The 20,532-nt window shown below is 45.5% G+C and overlaps 1 protein-coding gene across 1 annotated transcript in view; it reads left to right on the top strand.

Annotated features, from left to right (window-relative positions):
• Positions 1-333: 333 nt before the first annotated feature.
• LOC126272634 (cytoplasmic dynein 1 light intermediate chain 2) overlaps positions 334-20,532 on the top strand; it is a 105,354-nt gene continuing 85,155 nt past the window's right edge. The window contains exons 1-2 of the mRNA XM_049975607.1: positions 334-779; positions 1,023-1,096. Of these exons, the coding sequence (XP_049831564.1) occupies positions 697-779; positions 1,023-1,096 (157 nt within the window). The 5' untranslated portion in view covers positions 334-696. The remainder of the gene's footprint in view (positions 780-1,022; positions 1,097-20,532) is intronic.

Genomic DNA, 20,532 nt, shown 5'->3' with positions numbered 1-20,532 from the left:
GGGTTTAAAAATTCAATTTGGTGACATAGAATTACCATTGATTGTTCAGGTGTGATGTAAGTTCGCTTTCTCTTGATATGCTTTATAAAATTTATCATTAAGAAGGGGAAAAAGTCTTTAGCTCACTGTTTACTCATGCATTCTGCCAGACTATAGAATTCTTTTTTCTACTAAAACGTTTTTAGGGTTACAAGAAAAATCTTGTCATGTCCGTATTGTAAAACGACCTTTGCACAAAAAATTATTGATAATGACATTTTACGAAGGTCAGCTCTCAGCCAGTTACTTTCTTTGTTTAGAGGATCAACATCAACATTTGGAAATGAGAAATAGTACATTTTATCATCCTGCGATGTTTCCATTTCTGTTTTCGATATTTGGTGTCCCAAGACAGTAATTGCTGATGGCATCATTAGCTTTTTTGTCATAATTATATAGGCCACGAATTCACTTTACCGTTTCTCATTTTTGTCCAATATTTTCTTTCTAGATTTCGTTCGGACACAGATTTATTTAATCAGTGATCCAAATTTCGTACATTCAGTTCAAGTACACAGGCAGAAACTGCAGATCGGCAGTTATCCTCACCTTTTGTAGCATGTGACTCAGCTCCGCTTTTGTTGCTGGTCACGTAACAGGGAGTGGGAGAAGTGTCGTCGCTGCCAGTGTACTGTCAAAGTATCTTTGCTGTCAATCATGGCGCCGATTGGTGAGAGTGTTGAAGTGAATGGGTTTATCGTCAAAAAGAAGGAAGAAACTGACAGTGAAGAGAACTTATGGTATATAGGTTTCATTAAGTATTTGTACATCCCTACGCTTCAGATTTTCGCATTAGCTGTTGTTGTGTGTATCGCGTGGTGTTCTTCTGCTGCAAGCTGACAATTAACCTTGTTGATTAGTATAACATACACAAATCAATTCCAAATTTCTTCCCAGCAGCACGCAGACGGTTTATACGTGTATTTTTTTGATGGTACTTGAAAAGGAATGTTTGTTCTAAGTGTATATTACTGTGCTTGTAGGTCTGCGATACTAGCCGAAGTTCAAACGAGAGGAAACACCAAACTCCCTTCCTGTAAATCAGTTTTGGTACTTGGTAAGTTTCATGGCAACGTTTTGGCTTTGTTTATATACTGTTTGGCATATACCCTTGAACACGTTTGTTAGTTGCATAGTGAAGCATTGTGAACCACTGTCAAGAACTACAGAGCCCAATGAGACACCTACATGTTTGACATGTTGGGTTTACGGATATTCACGTTAGGGATGAGACTCGTGTACTGTAACTTCCTACTGTAGATAATATTTTAAAGAAGTAAACATGGTTGTCAGTGACATCATTGTGCAGCTTTGAATTGCGTTGGTAAATTACAATTTGTGTTTATTGATGCAATCACATTTCGTTGTAGATGACAGTATTTGATGGGAGGTCTTGATTGATTCATGTGTCATGATCTTGGAGTTTGATGGCATTATGCCAGAACAGGGAAAATTGGATTTGAACAGTTTTTCATAAAACTTTATATTGTGAAATATACATTGTATAAAGTAAGGGGATTTCTATTGCTAGAAGTTAACAGGTAGTATCACTATAATATTTCCTGGAGTAGTGTTGCAGGTATTAACTATCAGCTCAAGTTCAGGTAAATAATCTGTTAGCTTAATTTTTTATCTAACTATAGCTTTCAGCATGACTACTTCCAGCACTTTTGTGTATTTAGTGTGTTTCTTTATTTCTATTATGAGGTTCTATCACGTTTTTTGAATGGATAAAACTTTTAGATTGTCAGAGACAAAAACTGCAGAACTGCTTGTGAAGTGTACATACGTAATAGCACTAAATACATATGAAATTTGTCTTCACACACACACACACACACACACACACCATATTAAAATAACAATGTTGTATGGTATTCTTTTAAACTTTTGGGGTATTTTGTGTGTGACTATGCTGTTCAGCTATTGTTAATGATCATAACCTTACATAACATATTCATGAGTTATTCAGTAGTCAGAAATAAGTTATGCATCATAGGAATGATTGTTTCTTATGTTTATAATCAAGACGTTAAGAAAATTTAAGTGTGAAATGGGTCGCAAACAGTGTTATAATTTACAACAACAATGGAAATGAATGGGTGGAATAACATGTAAAATAAAAAAAAGGCAAACACTTGCCTGTAGCTGACCGATCTGTGATGCACAGAAACACTTGACAGAATACAATATTTACCCTATCTTTTGAGCTGTCGCTCCTTCTTTAGCAAAAGTTCACACATACATCCAAATGCTCATACTGGAAGCCACAGTGAGAGTGACTGTTGATTATTGATAGCAGTTGCCTGGTTAGGTGGAGATGGGGTAGAGAAGGATATGTGAGGGGGAGGTGGTAATGGGATGGTGTGAAGGTGGTCTTTCAATAGACGAATCAACGGCTGCACAACAAGATGAGGAGAGTTCACAGGGCAGAGCATGTAGATTGTGGGGAAGGGGGGGGGGGTGGAAAGAGATGGAAGGATAAGAGAGAAAGATGGCGATAGGGAGGGAAGAGAGGAAGGGATAGGAGGACACAGTGCATAATCTGAATGTGGAAGGAGGGTATGGAGACAGATTAGAGAAGGAAAAGGTAAGGTGAAGAAATGGCAGACAGAGGTTTAGGCTAGGAGGATTGCAAGAGTGCAAGGCATGCTGGAGCAACAATTCCAACCTGCTTAGTTGAGAGAGACTTTGCTTAAATGGAGTATCGAAAATCAGCTGTTGAAGCCATTAGTGTTTGGTAAGCAACATGTTCAGCAAATAGTCAGGCTTACATTTTGCCACAGTTTGGTGGTGACTATTCATGTGAATAGATAGTTACGTGTCATGCCCAAATAGTGCTGCACAGTAATTGCAGCATACCTTATATGTCACATGGCTGCTTTCACGTGTGACCCTGCATTTTATAGGGTTTAAAATACATGTGACTATACTGCAGTTGTTGGTCAGGGGGTGTAACAGACATGTCTTGCACCTGGATCAATCATAATAGGATGATCCATGGAGTGCAGAATTGGGAGCAGGATTGGAATAGGGATGAACAAGGATATTCTATATGTTGGGTAAATGGCAGAACAGTATTTTGGGTTATGTGGGGGACTTTGGGTAGGATATCTCTTACCTCACAGCATAAGACATAATCAAAGCTTAAGTGAAGGATATGTTTGAGCTTTTCAAGGCTAGGGTGCTAGTGTGTGATTAAAGTAGTGCTGTTTGATGGCTGCTTTACTGTTGTCGGAGGAAGAGATTGTATTGGAGATCTGTTTGGATGAGCTGGATAGGATAGTGTTTCCCAGTAAAGGCTCTGGTCTGGTTATCAGTGTATTTCTACAGCTCTTGCTGTGAAGTGATTTTGAGATTAGATATTGAGGTTATGGAGGAAAGAGCAAAGGTTGGTCCTACCATGAGCTGAAAATGTCATCAATGAATCTGAACCAGACCAGGGTTGTTTAGGCGTTGACTGAATAGGTAGGATTCCTCCTGATGGCCCATAACTAAATTGGCATAGGATGATGCCACACAAGTATTTGTTTATTGATTTGGCATTTGAAAGTGAAATAATTGAGTCAGGATTGGTTGGCTAAGAGGAGTAGGAAAGAGGTGGTGGACTTGGTAGTAGGACACTGGGAAAGGTATTATCTCATAGCCATGTTTGCATATAAGGACATCAGATCCACAGTGGACAACAAGGAATGTGGAAGTAATAGGACAGGAACTGTGGAAAGGCATTGAAGGAAGTTAGTGTTGTCTTCAATGCAGGGTGGGAGATTATTGGCAGTAGTTAGGAGCTATTGGTCAACAAAGGCAGAGTTTCATTCTGTGAGAGCATTGTGTCCAGCTGCAATAGGGTGACTGGTAAGTAGACTTACGGGGTTGGGCCTTGGGAGTAGGTAAAAGGTAGGATTGCATGGGGGGGATTGTTAGTGGGATGAAAGAAATGGTTTCAGATCTCTATTTTGGAATGGACCTGAGGCCTTAAGGTGCTGGAGGTCCTGTTGGCTTCTGAGATGGCATGACTGGCTGTAAGGTTTTTATGCAGATGTGTTGGAAAGTTCGTGGAGACTCTCAGCCACATTGTCACTACAGCTTGTAGCCATTGTGAGTGAGCTTTTATCTGTGGGAACAGTAAAGTTGGGGTTGGTTTTTGGGTTGTGGATAGATCTGAGTTCCATAGGACTGATGTGGGGCCCAGCGGAAAGGGATTTAGGGAAAGTAAGTGAGGCCAGGTTAGGAGGTAGGAATTCCTGAAAGGTTACCATGTCAAAAATTCTCTTCCTTAGAGCCTCACCACCCATTGATGCCTTATCAGCAGTGGAAAGCAGGCACTGTCAAAATATACTGTAACCTTACCAAAACCTTTATTGGGAGACAGTAGCGTATCCAGCTCATCCATAGACTTCCTGTGCCATCTCCTCCTCCTGATGCCAGTAAACCAGTTAATCAGCCACTACCATTGTTTCTCTGATCGCACACTATCACCCTAGCCGTGAAGAGCCCAACCACTTCTTTCACCAGGGCTTTGGATACTCTCTTCCAGCACTAGTTTCTCTGAAAAGCACAGTCAGGAATTCTGCCTCTAGCACAACCTGTGCTCTCACAAGAAGTCTCCTGGCCAAACCCTCTGATAGGCTGTTTTCCACTTCCTGTTAATTTTTCCTGTTGTATTCTGTCCCCACCCTCCTTCATCCAGATCGTCTGCTTCCCCTCCCAGTCTTGCTCCCTAACCTCCTCATGTGGGCTCTCTCTCTCTCTCTCTCTCTCTCTCTCTCTCTCTCTCTCTCTCTCTCTCTGCCTCTCCACTCTTCTTACCCCAGTTTTCACCCCACTCCCTTTGTCTTCCCACCCTTTCTTCTTCCCCATCTCTCCTTTCCTTCCATCCCTTCCTTTCCATCTGTAGTAGTCTGTCTATCTCTTATATGCTCTACTCTCTGAACTTCTTTTGTCTTGTTGTGCGGCCACTGATTCATCTGTCAAAAGACCTTGCTCTCCCCTTCGTGTTCCTCCCTCTTTGCCTCATGCATCCTTCCCTACCCCTCCACCCCCTTCCTCTATCTGCCCAGGCAACTGCTATTGATGATTGATGGTCAGTCTTTGACTCGGCCAGCATTGTGTGTGAATGTGTGTACTTTTGGAATAGAAAGAGAGCGAGCTCGAAAGCTAGTGAAAATACTGTATACTGTATTCTGTTTAGTGTTTGTATGTGCCCCAAATTTTTTAGTTTACTATTTCTGGTGCATTTGTTCACACTTTAACATTATTGCATCAATTTAAAGAGTGCCACATTCTATCCTAGAGATAGGTATACCCATATCCACCAGCTGTCTTGAGCTGCATCAAAATATATCCAGCTAATCTCAACTCTTCTGCCCACTACTTTGCCCCCACACCCTAAAGCAATGGCTCAGAAAAATTATCCTTTTAAGAAGGGCGGGATGATCTGAAGAGGGGTCTGTTTATCCAACAATAATATCACTAAATAGTACCCATAGTGGAGTTGCCACAGCCAAACTATCTTTACTGTTAGTGTCAGCTAGAGGTTGCTGTTAGCTAGACATACTTACTGCTAAGCCCATTTCCCCAGCTTCTTACCTTATGTGGTGTTGAATGTAGTAGTAGACTCATGTTCATGGGTACCTGACTAAACAGTGCCTTATTACTGGGTGACTAAACCTAAGTGTGAGAGATGGCCGGATCCATCTCTCTGAAACTTGAGTCTCTGTGTCTGGTTTTCATGAGTTCAACCCTGCTTGGCCAAAGGATGTATATTAAGATCTTGGGTGGCAAGCCAGTGGAAGATTGATTCGTGGAAGGAATGTATAAAAGGTCTATACAAGGGAAATAAACAAAAAAATCAAGGGAAGAGGAAATAGATGAAGATGAAATGGTTGATATGATACTGTGAGAAGAATTTGAAAGATCCAAAGTAAACATCCTTGTAATAAACAAAATTCACTTAGATTTATTGAGATTGTTGGGAGAGCCAGCCATGAGTAAATTATTCCACCTAATGTGTGAGATACTAGACTGGTAAAATACTCTTAGAATTTACGAACAATGTAATAATCACAATTCCATGGTGGGCATGTAAATATTACTGAATCATAAGTGTAAGTAATTGTTGCAATATTCTCATTTGAATTATATACAGAACAGTGGCAAAAGTGGTAGATTACCTGGAGTAAAATCATTTTGGGTTCCAGAGAAATGTAGGTAAACTTAAGATCAATATTGACCCTATAACTTATCTTAGAAGGTAGGTGGAAGAAAGATAAAATTGTGTATATAAAGCATTTCCAGACTTAGAGAAAGCTTTTGGTGATGTTGACTAGAATGTACCCTTCAAAATTCTGATTGTAGCAGGAATTGCTGTTACAAGAGGCAAAGGACATGAAAGGGAACAGTAGGTTAGAAGGGAGTGAGACAAGATTTGTAGTATCCCCTCATGATATTCAAACTATACACTAAGCAACCAGTAAACGAAACAAAGGAAAATTTTGAGAAGGTATTAAAATTCAGAGAAAATATAAAACTTTGTTTGCCAATGGCATTGTAATTCTAAGAGATGGCAAAGGTGTTGAAAGATCAGTTGACTGGAATGGGTAGTCTTCCCTTTGCAATAGTATCGTCCTCCAATCCTTAAGTTAGGCCGAAATGCAATCTATGCCGGCAGCCATCAACCGATCAGCATGAACTGCTTGAAAGGATAGTTGCCTGTAGATTATGCTGGGCTCTCAAATATAGGGGTCTTGTGTCGCTCCGTTAGTGGTTTTTGGGAGCAACAAACCATAATTGACTGTTTGGTTAGATTGGAAACTGCAATCCAACAGGTTTTTTTTTCTAAGTACCAACACTCATCGCAGTCCTTTTTGACCTGCATAAGAAGTATAACACTGCTAGGCACTATCACATTTTACTGATCCTCCAGTACTGATGGTTTCAATGCTCTCTACTGACTTATTTAGCAGTTTTCATCCTTCCAGTTTTCCAGGTTAGAGTTGGTACTTCATCCAGATCCTCATGGGTCCAAGAGAACAGTGTACTACAGAGCTGTCCTTGCTGAGTGTCACACACTCCCTCATCGCCATCAATGGACTAATGACCTTCGTGGGGCGGCTGGTCACTGCTGTACATTGATGTTATTTTACATATGATACAGTTCTCACTCAGAAGCCTTGACCAAATGCCTGTTACAAGTGGCAGTCTGAAGAGACATTGTTTGGACCATCTCCCGTGGTTTCCAGTTCGCTCCTGCCACGATGCGGTCGTGAGTTTCTGTCGTCTTGTCACACTCCATTCTGACTCGGAACTCTACTTGGCCACCTAGCACTTGGATGTTGCCACATTCCAATGTTTTTGACCTCCTCTTTCATAGAGAGCTTACTTTGCTGCCCCATATTCATAAGTAAAGGCTTCTTCAGGGTGTGGATCGTGCTACTCTTCTGTTTTTATGGCATCCTTATTTTGACCTGGCTGGACAGTGGTTGCCAAGTTTATGGCTCTGTGACCCAGTCAATCATCATAGTGCTTAACCTATCTCTGGCACCTTCTGGACTAGTCCCATAGACAAGTAACCTTGCTGAAGTGGAAATCTTCCCTCTTCAGCTCCAACGGTACCAGCTGTTGTTCATTTATGCAGTCACCATCCAACAATTCCATCATGCAGCTTATTACGTTCTTTTTGTTTTCAAGGGACATTGTTCCCTGACTCCTTCTCTCAGATAGAATTACTATTTGGAAAGCACCTGTCAGCTCTCTGCCAGGATGTCCACCTAACCTTAGCATGTACTTCTCTTGTTTTCCTGCACCCCTTGCAGAGAACGAAATGGCTGATCATTTGGCTAAAGAATTGATTATTTGCACCAAATCTGCTTTGACAATCGCAGGTGCTGATTTACGGTTGCAAATAAGGACTTTGTTCACTTGGAGATGGAGCAACATGTGACAGTCTAAGACTTGCTGCATGATGCTCCTCCTTCCTTTCCTCCTGGAAAGAATGTCCTCTCCTAGCTGCTTTCACATCGCCCATTCTACATTAACCCATAGTTTTATTTTATGTTAAGACACTCCCTGCATTGTGGTTGTCAAGCTGTACATGGATTAGCTCATATCTTAGTGGAATGCTGCCTCATCCTGGATTTCCATGCTAAGCATGGCCTTCTGAAGTCCTTGCCTAATATTGGCTAACAATTTATGTGCAATTGAACTGGCTGTTTTTTTTCTGTGAAAAGGGTGTTTATTCTCAACTATGTTTTACTCTAGCTTTGGGGTTGTTTGGGTTGGGCATCTCCCACTACATAGTGGGAAGTGAGTCAGTTTCTTTCCTCAGTGCATATTTGTCCTGGTTTTGAAAAGATACTCACAGGGCACTGTCATAGCTGGGGTACTATTTCCAGAACCAGTTGGTATAGTTTTGGCTACAGCAACTTTCTGGTTTACCAGCAGGTTAAGGAATTGTTGTTTCTAGACAAATATGCCTCATATAAATATTTGTCTCTTTCAATAATCATTACATATGACTTCCTTGGAAAAGAGAACACTCTCCAGACAACTGTTAATATTTTATTCACAACCGCAAAGGAATATAACCTGTTTAAATCTTCAATGAAAACAGAAGTTATGTCTTTCAGTGGCCAGAAGCCAATTCCCAGCAAAATAATACTAAATTATCAGAAAATTGAAAACATAAACTCATTCACCTCTGGGAAAGTATCGCGTCATTCATGACAGAAATGGACGTACAAAAAAAAAATGTAGAAAGATTTAATTACATTGACAGGAAAACACACAGAACCTTCGGAGCTAAAGTAAGAAAGAAATGTACCCAAATTCTACAAAATGAAGTCAGAATCCTCTGACATTTGGAAATAAGTGTGGACTGAAAAAAAAAAAATGAATTAACAACACAAGCATCTGCTCATTTAAGTTTTTCACTCCCTGTTCTTCCCTGATGACAACATTCATCTTCCTGTTAGAGAGTATGGCAAAATGCAGACTTCATCATCCAGTTGCTGAATGTGCTGCATGCCACAACCAGATACCTTCAGCAACTGTTACACTATGCGAGCCATTTGGATACTCCCTTCCAGCCATAGCTTCTCTGAACTGCACAGCTGGGAATTCTCTCTAGCATAACCTGTGCTCTCGCAATTCTTCAGGCCGAACTGTCTGCTAACCTGTTTCTTACCTCCTGTTAATGTTTCTCCGCTGTCTTCTGTCCTCGCCACTCCTACACCCAGTGTACCGCTTCTCCTGCCAGTCTGCCTCCCTCACCTCCTCATGCGGGAGGATGTAACATGCAAATACATAATATACCCAGATAAAAGATGATGTACATATTGGTCCACTCCATTTACTTCTATGTAAATTATTTCACATCTCTGACATCAATATTAAGGTGGGGGTTATAACATCCCAGCTTCCTCAACCAAATTAAAACGTTGCATTAGGAGGTGTCTGCTTCGTGCAAAAGGTCTTGAGTTAATATTGACGACAACAAGTAATTCTTCATTACAGACGTTTATCAACAACTGACTCTCAGAGCTAACCGCACTGCATATCCGAACTGGCAACTGACAACTCCTAGGTGTATTAATATCTTTCCAAACAATGAGAGTCTTTGACAATGTTTTTTTTTACAATACGATAGCAATTCACGACTTAAAACTAAATTAGACATTACAGAATTTTAGTACAGATTAAAGTAAGTAAAAGGATCAGTACATATAAATTCTTACAAGCATAATTTCCAAATAGATTTTATAACATTTTTCTACCAGCTTCTGGATAACCTTCACCAGATTTGTACCGATGTTTCCAGAAATATCTTGACATTTGATTCTGGATATTTCTTGAGTGATTTAGAACAACTATTTATATGTAAAATGATTTAAATCGTGTTTCAAAACGTAAATAAATCTTTTTAGCAATATTTCTTGATACAAATCGTCTTTCGAAATTAGGTTATGAAACAGTTTTCACAAGTTTTCGTATTTTTGCGGTCATAATATAGAATTTCTCCATAGAAAGTTCCAGAAGTGTGCATTAAACGTTCATTTACAGACTTTCTCTGTAGCTGGTAAGTTTTTAAAAGTATCTTGTCCATATTATACGAAATAATTTAGCTCAAAACTGATAATTTATACAATTAATCAGAGCTACAGCAAACAGTGAGTCTTTCTTTTACAAAATGAAATATAATTACAAAATTGAATGAAAATAGGTTACTAACACTAATATATATTTACATTAATTCTATTTTTGTTCTTTCTGTGCAAAATGTCCTAATATTGACACAGTACAATATTTAAACATCACCAAAGTTTCCCTTTACATTTTGCATATCTGTATCGACATCCCCTAAAAGTCTACAGTATCGAATACTTCGATATGTCCCAATATGTCCTGTGATGTTACAGGGTGCATTTGAAAGTAACTGTTGTATGTTTTTCTTAAATAATGTGAAAAATGCTGTCTTCTGTGAAAAAGTGTCCCAGTACAAAATTAAACTACATTAAATTTCCTATAAAAAAGTTTCTATACATTTTTTCTCTAGGACTAATAATTTGCACAGGCAGGGCAAGAGAATATTGGAAATCCTACACGATGTACGCTTGGTGTAGGTTAGGTAATTTTTGTATGCCATTTGAGATTGTTTTCTAACTTGACAGATCCCAAGTGTCCTACATCAAATTGCTGCATCTTGAATTCCTCTACTCCATTATCATTTACATCAGTAGAGGGTGCCAAGTGTTTTCTGCGTTAATGCAATGTTCTGAAGAACTTATCTTTTTTTTCATGACTGAGAAAAACTGCAAACATTAGTAAGATATGCGAATCTGTATATGCACGATCTATAGAACATTTTTTGCAGCTTTGGAGATGTTTCCTTGAGCTTGAGACTTAGGGCATAGAACCTGCCATATAATCTTCATCCTAATGCTCCATTTTTTCGAGTTATTGATGACTCAATATTGCTCTCTGAAGCAGTTTAGGAACACATCGCCTCTCTCTACTCTCAACCCTGCCTTCTCTGCCAGTTGCCTCTTTATTTCCCTCTTTTACTTTGTGTTAATTGCTTTTCAGTCTCCCTCACCTCTTCTGGCCACAAACTATTTTCCATTGCAGCAGTAATAATGTGTTACGTAGTGGGTACCCTTTTATGCCACAACTACAATGGATTGGGAGTGGGGTAACTGTGGGTGGGATAGCTTCCTTAACATTCAGAGGTTGGGGGTCACCTATGTGCTGCTTTATTTACCTCTCTCTCATACTGTTTTTATTTTTTATAGTCCACTTGATGTCTAATACATTTTTGGCATTCTCACTTTTACAGATCTAGCAAGGTGACACAGTGGCTAGCACTCTGGACTTGTATTCAGGAGGACAACAGTTCAAATGTGGGTCTGGCCATCCGGGTTTAGGTTACCCATCATATCCCTAAATCACTCCACGCAAATGCCGGGATGGTTCCTTTGAAATGGCATGGACAATTTCCTTCTCGTCAGCTCTGACCTACATAATGGTCTACTCCATATAGTTCTCCGTAAATTCTCATCTCCCCCTGCGGGTTCGAGGTACGAATAGGCCCGCGATATTCCTGCCTGTCATAAGAGGCGACTAAAAGGAGTCTCAAACGTTTCGGCCTTATGTGATGGTCCCCACTTGGGTTTGACCTGCCATTTTCAAAATTTCCGTTGTTAGTGCGTGCCATTTGGGAAGGACGCCTTACGTGGTGTTTTTCTATTGGTCCATCGTGCACCTCCATTTGCGTGCTATCTATTGTCGTGTGGCGGGATTTACACCCCATGTCTTCTGGGTTGCCTCCTCATCTTGTGCGCAATCCCCTTCTTAACGCCCTCGGCAACTGTGGACCCTTTCAACACCTAAAATCCAGCACGGTAGCCGGTCCGTTGTGGTGGGGTCGTCATGTACCCTCTTGGTGGTAGCCCCCTGACCACGCAGGGATCGCACTACAGATGCCAGAGCTGTTTCCTCCCCATGCATGCCAAGGAGTATGTGCCCATCTTGTCTGGGGCACAGGGACTCCGGGCAATGGGATATCGGCCAGGTACCCGTTGCTTTGGCTGGGTGGCGCCCTTGGGGAGAGCCCTCGTTCGGAGTAGGTGGCATCTGGACGGATGTGGCGCAATGAAGCGCAATAAATCTCACCAAGCTGGTGGTCGCACTGCCACCAGCGTCTCTAAGCGAGGCAGAATTGAATTCGATGCTGCACAATATGATCCTCAGTCGTTCCCCTCGTTGGCTGCGCCATGGGAGGGACGCAGATCTAGTGCCAAGCAGGAGCCTTATGTACCACAATACCTTGTCTGCAGCAGGACTGATGGTGACTCCTTTCTCTCGACAAAGCCTATGTTTTTTGTGGAACACCTGGAGGATAAGTTTGGGGAAGTGGCGGGGTTGTCTAAAATGAGGAATGGGTCCATCCTCCTCAAGATGTCCTCCCCAGCCCAGTCACGGGTGTTGCTCTTGTGTGATAAGCTGGGTGACGTCCCTGTTACCGTCACTCCCCACAGTAGCTTAAATATGGTCCAGGGGATTATTTACCATCGCGACCTCTTGTTACAGTCCGATGACGAGCTGAGAGCTGACTTGGAACGACGTGGTGTGCATTTTGTGCGTCGTGTGCACAGAGGACCCGAAGACAAACAGGGTAGCCACCGGTGCCTTTATCTTGGCCTTCGAGGGTGCTGTATTGCCTGAGAAGGTCAAGGTAATGGTTTACCATTGTGACGTCAAGCCATACGTTCCTCCCCCGATGTGGTGCTTCCAGTGCTGGAAGTTTGGGCATATGTCCTCCCGTTGCCCATCCAGCGCCACATGTCGAGATTGCGGACGCCCCTCATCCCGATTCTCCATGTGTGCCTACCCCTGTCTGTGTCAACTGTGGGGAACACCACTCTCCATGCTCGCCGGACTGCCCCGTTCTTCATAAGGAGTAGAAGATTATGGAATTTAAGACCCTGGACCGGCTTACTTATCGCGAGGCAAAACTGAAATTTGAAAGGTTGCATCCTGTCCGTCTTCAAACTTCTTATGCTGCAGCCTTGTTATCGTCGCCCTCGTGGCGGCAGTTGTCGCCGCCTTCAGTGGGCCCTCGGGGCCGTACATCTCTGTCTGCCCCCCTCGTGTCTGGGGGCAAGCCTTCCTCTGTTGCCCCCTTAGCAGTTGGGGGCAAACCCCCTTCTGTCACTCCCCCCACACATGCTTCGGGAGTGACATCTGCTTCAAAGCCAGGGGACTCGATCCCTCCCCCTCCTTCTCCGCCGGCGTCGTCTCTGCCGGCTCCTCTCTCACGGAAGGGGTCCCTCGGGGCCCTCCCTTCTTCCGTTTCTTCTGCTACCCCGCCGGATATCAGCCAGTGGCTGAAGGTTCCTCCACCTGCTGGTCGTAGGGCTTCTGCGTCGTCGTCAGCCTCCGACTCTCCTTCAGAGAAACTCTACCAGCCCTCTAACCCAAAGGACAGACGTGAGTAGAAGGAACGGAACGCGTCCAAGAAGGACGCTCCGGCAGTCTCAGTACCGCCTGCTGTCAATAGTTCTGGCTCTGGGGATGCGGTGGAGATCCTCGCCTCTGCTGCGGATCTCGCCCTCACAGAACCCTCGGGGGCCTCTCCTATGGACACAGCTGACTCTCGCCCAGTGGCGGCCGTTGACTCTGCGGCGCCGTCTGCCTCTTAGTCGCCTTCACGCCCTCCCAGTCCCTTTCTGCTTACATTCTCCAGTGGAATTGCGGCGGTTATTTCCGCCACCTGCCTGAGCTCCGGATGCTTCTGAGTGTTTCCCCTATTCTCTGCATTGCTCTTCAGGAAACTTGGTTTCCAGCAATGCGGACCCCTGCCCTTCGCGGTTATCGGGGATACTGTAAGAACCGCGCTGACTGTCAACGAGCTTCAGGTGGAGTTTGCCTCTTTGTTCACCACTCTGTCTGTAGCTCGGTAGTACCCCTTCTGACGCCTTTAGAGGCAGTCGCTGTCAGGATTGAGCTCTCGCCGGCTGTTACTGTTTGCTCTGTTTACATTCCTCCGCATGGGCAGCTCCCCCGACATGTCTTGGCTGCGCTGCTGGCTCAACTCCCACCGCCATTGCTGCTTCTGGGCGATTTCAATGCCCACAACCCTCTATGGGGTGGGACTGTCTCCGATGACCGCGGTCGCGCTGTGGAGCATGTGTTGGCTCAGCTCGACCTTAGCCTCTTGAACACCGGTGCTCCCACGCATTTCAGTGTGGCCCATGGCTTGTTCTCGGCCATTGATCTCTCTCTTTGCAGCCTCGGACTTGTACCATCCCTTCACTGGAGAGTGCATCCTGACCTGTGTGGTAGTGACCATTTTCCCATCTATTTGTCACTGCCCCAGTGTCATTCTTCTGGGCGCCTGCCCCGCTGGGCTCTCAACAGGGCTGACTGGCCAGCTTTTACTTCCGCTGCTACCATTGCTTCTCCCCCACAGGGTGACATTGACGAGGTGGTCCGTGTCTTGACCTCGTCAATTATTTCTGCGGCCGAGACTGCCATCCCCCGCTCTTCTCGACTCCCTCGGAGGAAGGATGTTCCCTGGTGGTCGCCGGAGATTGCTGAGGCTATTCGCGACCGTAGGCGGGCTCTCCAGCGTCATAAGCGGCACCCGTCTCTGGAGACCCTCATCGCCTTTAAGAAGCTCCGTGCCTTGGCCCGTCGTCTTATTGTACGGTGTAAGCAGGAGTGCTGGGAGAGGTACATTTCCTTCTTGGGCTCCCGTGTCTCCCCGTCGCTCATGTGGTCCCACATCCGGCGGATTTATGGATACCAGACCCTTATGGGTGTCCCCGGAATCTCCCTGGACAGCGCTGTCTGCACGGACGCTGCCACCATTGCTGACCACCTTGCCACGCACTTTGCTACGAGCTCTGCGACTGCATCTTACCCTCCTGCCTTTTGCTCTCTAAAGCAGCGTGCCGAGCGGACGCCGTTATCATTCCACACACGTCGTTCTGAAAAATACAATGCTCCTTTCAGCGAGAGGGAATTCCTCGCTGCTCTCGCCGATTGCCCTGATACAGCGCCAGGACCTGACTGCATCCACACGCAGATGCTCAAGCATCTCTCCGGGGACTGCCAGAGACACATCCTCACCATCTTTAACCGCATTTGGAGCGAGGGTGTCTTCCCGTCGCAATGGCGAGAGGGTGTTATCGTCCCCATCTTGAAGCCTGGTGCGGACCCTCTGGCGGTGGACAGCTATCGTCCCATTACCCTCACCAACGTTTTGTGCAAATTGCTCGAACGTATGGTGGGGCAGCGTTTGTGTTGGGTCCTTGAGTCGCGCGGTCTCCTCGCTCCATCCCAGGGTGGCTTCCGTCAGGGCCGGTCTGCTGCGGACAATTTGGTGCGGCTGGAATCTGCTATCCGTACGGCCTTTTCCCGCCGTCAGCATCTCGTTGCTGTATTTTTTGATCTGCGGAAGGCATATGACACTACATGGAGGCATCACATCCTTGCTACGTTGCGCAAGTGGGGTCTTCGTGGTCAGCTCCCAGCTTTTCTTCAAAACTTTTTATTGGGCCGCTCTTTCCGGGTGCAAGTCGGTGCCGCCTCTAGTTCATCTTACATACAGGAAAATGGGGTCCCATTGGGCTCGGTGTTGAGCGTTTCCTTATTTCTAGTGGCCATAAATGGTCTGGCTGCAGCCGTGGGTTTGTCGGTGTCTCCTTCTTTGTATGCCGATGACTTCTGCATCTCATTCAGCTCAACGACTACAGGAGTTGCCGAACGCAGGCTGCAAGCAGCCATTCGCAAGGCGGCATCATGGGCTCTGACTCACGGATTTCAGTTCTCTGCGGCCAAGACTCGAGTTATGCACTTCTGCAGGTGTCGGACGGTCCACCCTCATCCGGAACTTTACCTCGACGGTCACCTACTTGAAGTGGTGGACACTAGCCGCTTCTTAGGACTCGTCTTTGATGCCCGGCTCACATGGGTTCCTCATATTACTCAGCTGAAGCAAAAGTGCTGGCGGCACCTCAACGCCCTCCGCTGCCTGAGCCATGCATCTTGGGGTGCAGATAGCAGCACACTGTTGCGATTGTATAGAGCCCTTGTGCAGTCCAGGCTTGATTAATGGAGCCTGGCCTATGGGTCTGCATCACCCTCAGTGTTGACGTTGTTGGACCCCATACACCACTGTGGGGCTCGGCTTGCAACTGGCGCTTTCCGTACGAGCCCCGTGGATAGTCTGCTGGTGGAGGCCGGGGTTCCCCCGCTGCGGATTCGCCGCCACCGACTGCTCGCCGACTATGCTGTCCACGTGCATTGCTCACCGGGCCATCCCAATCATCGCCTGCTTTTCCCTGCCAGGGTCCTCCCTCTGCCCGACCGGCGACCTAGGTCTGGGCTTTCCATTGCTGTCTGCGTCCAGTCCCTGCTGTCGGAACTGGGGTCGTTCCCTCTTCTGCCGCCCTTCCGGGCCTGTGCACCCATGCCTCCCTGGTGTATGACCCGTCCGTCCGCCTGGACTTGGCACGGGAACCCAAGGACTCGGTTCCGCATGTGGCCCTCCGTCGCCGTTTTCTTGCGCTCGTCGCCTCATTTTCAGGCTGTGAGCTTGTCTACACTGATGGTTCCCTGGTGGATGGTCGTCCTGCCTACGCTTTTGCTCACGCTGCCCATGTTGAACAGCGCTCCTTGCCAGCTGGCTGCAGTATTTTTACTGCAGAGCTGGTGGCCATATTGCGCGCTCTCGAGCATATGCGTTACTGCTCAGGTACGTCCATCGTCATCTGCAGTGACTCCCTGAGCAGCCTCCAGGCCAACGACCGCTGCTATACCTCTTCTCCTCTGGTATCCTTTATTCAGGAGTCTGTTTTTGCCATTACCCGCTCGGGTCGTTCGGTGGTCTTTGTTTGGACGCCCGGTCACGTTGGCATCCCGGAGTATGAACGTGTCGACAGGCTTGCCAAAGGTGCGGTCAACGCCCCCACTTTGGCGATCGGCCTCCCGGCTCGTGATTTGCAGCTGGCGTTGCGCCGTAAGGTGCTTCAGATGTGGCGTGACGAGTGGCGTAGCCTGACTTCTCCGAATAAACTGCGGGTTGTTAAGGAGACGACTGATGTGTGGCGGTCCTCCCTGCGGGCTTCTCGCAGGGGCTCTGTCATCCTGTGTCGGCTCCGCATCGGCCATACCTACCTGATGCACGGACATATTTTGCATCAGGAGGATCCCCCTCTGTGTCAGTGTGGGTCCCGGTTGACAGTCGCCCACATTTTGTTGGAGTGTCCGCGCCTACGCACCCTCTGGCAGACTTTTATTCTCCCGGGCACGTTGCCTTTGGTTTTATGTGACGATGCCTCCATGGCTGACGACATTTTCGTGGTAGTCCTTTTTATGGTTCCATTTAGGGGGGACCTGTCCCTTTCCCTTTCTGTGTATCTTGTCCTCGAGTGTCTCATTGGTTGCAGATTTTAATTTGTGTATTCGGATGGTTGACTCTTTCCCAATTTTTGTTCCCATGATCAGTCAACCAGTCTCCGGCCCTCTTCTTTTCCTCCATTTCTTTCTGTCCAGTGTTCGTCTGTACTCTTCTTGTCTCTAGTGTTTGCTGCCATGTTGGTGTTCTTTCAGTGACTGGGGGGAGGGGCGTCTCCTCCCCCCGTGGGGTTTTACTTGTTCCGTAAATTTTGTTTCGCCTGTTTTTGGAATGGGGGACTGATGACCTTAGCTGTTTAGTCCCCCTTAAACATCCCAACAACAACAACAACAACAAATTCTCATCTCTGACATCAGTATTGCTCACAACTGCTCTGAATTGCCTCATCTTTACTGCTCCTACACACTCATCATCATAACAGGTTCCTGGGAATCACCACGAACTCCACATGATCTACCCGTGGACTGAGGGACTGATAAAGCTCTTTAGTCTCCTAATTCAACCAACTGACAAGGGTATTGGCTTTTTGTGCATGCAAGGAAGGATCTGAAAGTAGAACACAATACTTTTTTGCTGCCCTTGTGTTGCAGCTGGAATGTTGAAATTTCCTGATGGTATAGTTTGTAGTATGCACTAGAGAGGTTATTTTGTTTTCGTATGCATATCTAGTGAGAGAAGGAACTACGAAACAAAAATGGTGCATATGCTACTGTCGTCAGCTTGTGAAGAGCAGCAGAGTGTAGTTAGATATTTGTGGGCCAAATGGCATAAAAAGAGTGAAATTCACAAGGACATACGTGGCATGTATGAGGGTGGCTGTATGGGCCATAGCAATGTTTCCAGGTGGTGTGCATTCGTCAAAGAGTACCATGTGAACCTTAGTGATTTGCCACCCTCCAGGTGGCTGTAGGAGCTACAAGCTCACAAAACATTGGAGCCATTGTGGCAACAATTTTGAACAACCAGCATGTGCAACTGTGAATCTTGTCTCAGCAGTTCAGTGTTTCCAATGGTGCAGTGTAAGATATTGTTCATGACATTCTGAAATTTTGTAAAGTTAATGCTCGTTGGGTGCCTAAGAACCTGACAGAGAACCACAAGAGCCAGCAAATGATAAGCTTGGCTCACTTAATGCATTACACATTAGAAGGGTGTGACTTTCTGAAAGGAATTGTCATCAGTGATGAGTCGTGGGTGTACCAATAAATGCCCGTAATGAGCAGACCTCTAGGAATTGCAAAGATGCTGGTTCCCCAGTACAAAAAAAAGCTAAGTGACTCAGTCTGCTTTTGACAGTAGTCTGGACTTGCATGGTGTGTTATTAGTGACAAACACAAAAACAGTAATGCTTATGGTGTCAAACTTTATTGTGACAACGCTCACTCTCATGTTGCTGCTCGTGTTAGTGAGAAGATGGACAAATTTGAATGGGAGATGCCCAAGCATCCACCATACATCCGGGCTTTGCACTTCTGAGTTTCATCAGTTTGGTCCCAAGAAGAAATTTGTTGCCTACCAATGCTTTGCAACAGATGTCGAAGTAAAATCAGCAGTCTGCATATGGATGTACTCCAACCAAATGGACCTCTACAAACAGGGCATATTGAAACTGGTACCATGGTGGGAGAAATGTGTTGAGAATATTGATGACTATGTAGAAAAGTAAGTGAAAGATGTAAGTTCATTTTTTTTATTGTCACCTATTAAACTTTATTGGCGTTACTTACCAATATTCCCTTTTTCACTCCCTGTTGTCTTATGGAATTATCTCCTGGGGCAGTGTATCAAAAGTAAATAGCATTTGTTAAGCAGAAGCAAGCAGGAAAAATCTTTAATAAAGTAGATAAGTGTACCTCTTTCACAGGCCTTGGAATTCTCTCTCTCACTTCCCAGGATATACACTATTGGATCAAAAGTACTCAAATGACTCCCCTACGTAGTGAGGAACTGACCACTGGATATTGTGAGTGCCGGACCTGCCAGTTTAAAAGGAGGGGGAGTATTGTGTTGTCCGTGGAGAAGCACTAACAGCTGGCTAGCTTGGTGAGGAGAACTGAGCGACTTCGAGTGTGGACTACTCATTGGATGTCACCCGAGTAATGAGTCCATCGAGGACTTTTCAATCATTCAAGAACTCCCCACTCGACTGTCTGTGATACAGTTGTGAAGTTGAAACATTTGGATTAACCACAGCTAAATGAAGACCAGGCAGACCTCTTGAACTGATGGACAGGCTCTGTCAAGCATTGTGGTTGTAAAAAAATAGCATAAAAGCAGCACAAGGAATCGCCCTTGAGTTCAAAAGTACTACCAGCAGTCCACCTAGCACAGTGGGTGAGCGTAAGGAGTTAAAAGGAATTGGATACAGTTGTCTAACAGATCCTTCGAAGTCATACATTTCTGTAGCGAGTGTTAGTGGTGTACGGAGTAATGCCCCCCCCACAACTCTTTTGTGGATACATGCGTGGTGAGCACGGTGTTCCGAGCTAGTGCAGTTCTCCTTCCTTTCCGTGCTGCCCTATCCCCCTTTCCCATCCCTCCTCGTCCCAAATCCTTCCCCCCCCCCCCCCCCCCCCCCACCTCCCCTTCACAATCCCTCTTCTTGGAGCCTTCGTCTGGAGACGGACGTTTGAAAACTCCAGGATCCTGTTTCCTTTGTTTTTCTCCATCCTCACACTTTCTTCCTCTATTGGTCTTTCCCTACGTTCACTCTTCTTGCTTTCATGCCCTTACTTCTATCTCTGCCTCATCCTCCTTGCCCTATTCTCCTTGTCTTCGTGTCTTATTCTTCGCTTCGGGTTTGAGATTCTTTCTTCTATCCCCCCCCCCCCCCCTCTCTCTCTCTCTCTCTCTCTCGCCCCCAGGGGGCTCGCGGTCCTTTCGTGAGTACGTGCGTGGCGAGCACGGGGCCCCGAGCTATTGCAGCCTTCCTTCTTTTTCCGGGCTGCATTTCCTTTCCCTTCCCCTCCTTTCCTGTCCGTCATCCTTCCCTCAGACCTCTCCTCTCCCTCTCTTGGTGTCCCTACTTATGGTGTCCCTCCTTATGTTGGCCCTGCTATTCTCCTGGTTCTGTT

Source organism: Schistocerca gregaria, chromosome 5, assembly GCF_023897955.1.
Source record: "Schistocerca gregaria isolate iqSchGreg1 chromosome 5, iqSchGreg1.2, whole genome shotgun sequence".
NCBI classification, from domain to species: Eukaryota; Metazoa; Arthropoda; class Insecta; order Orthoptera; family Acrididae; genus Schistocerca; species Schistocerca gregaria.
The sequence above is the reverse complement of the archived record's forward strand: the minus strand, read 5'-3'. Positions and strand labels throughout refer to the sequence as shown.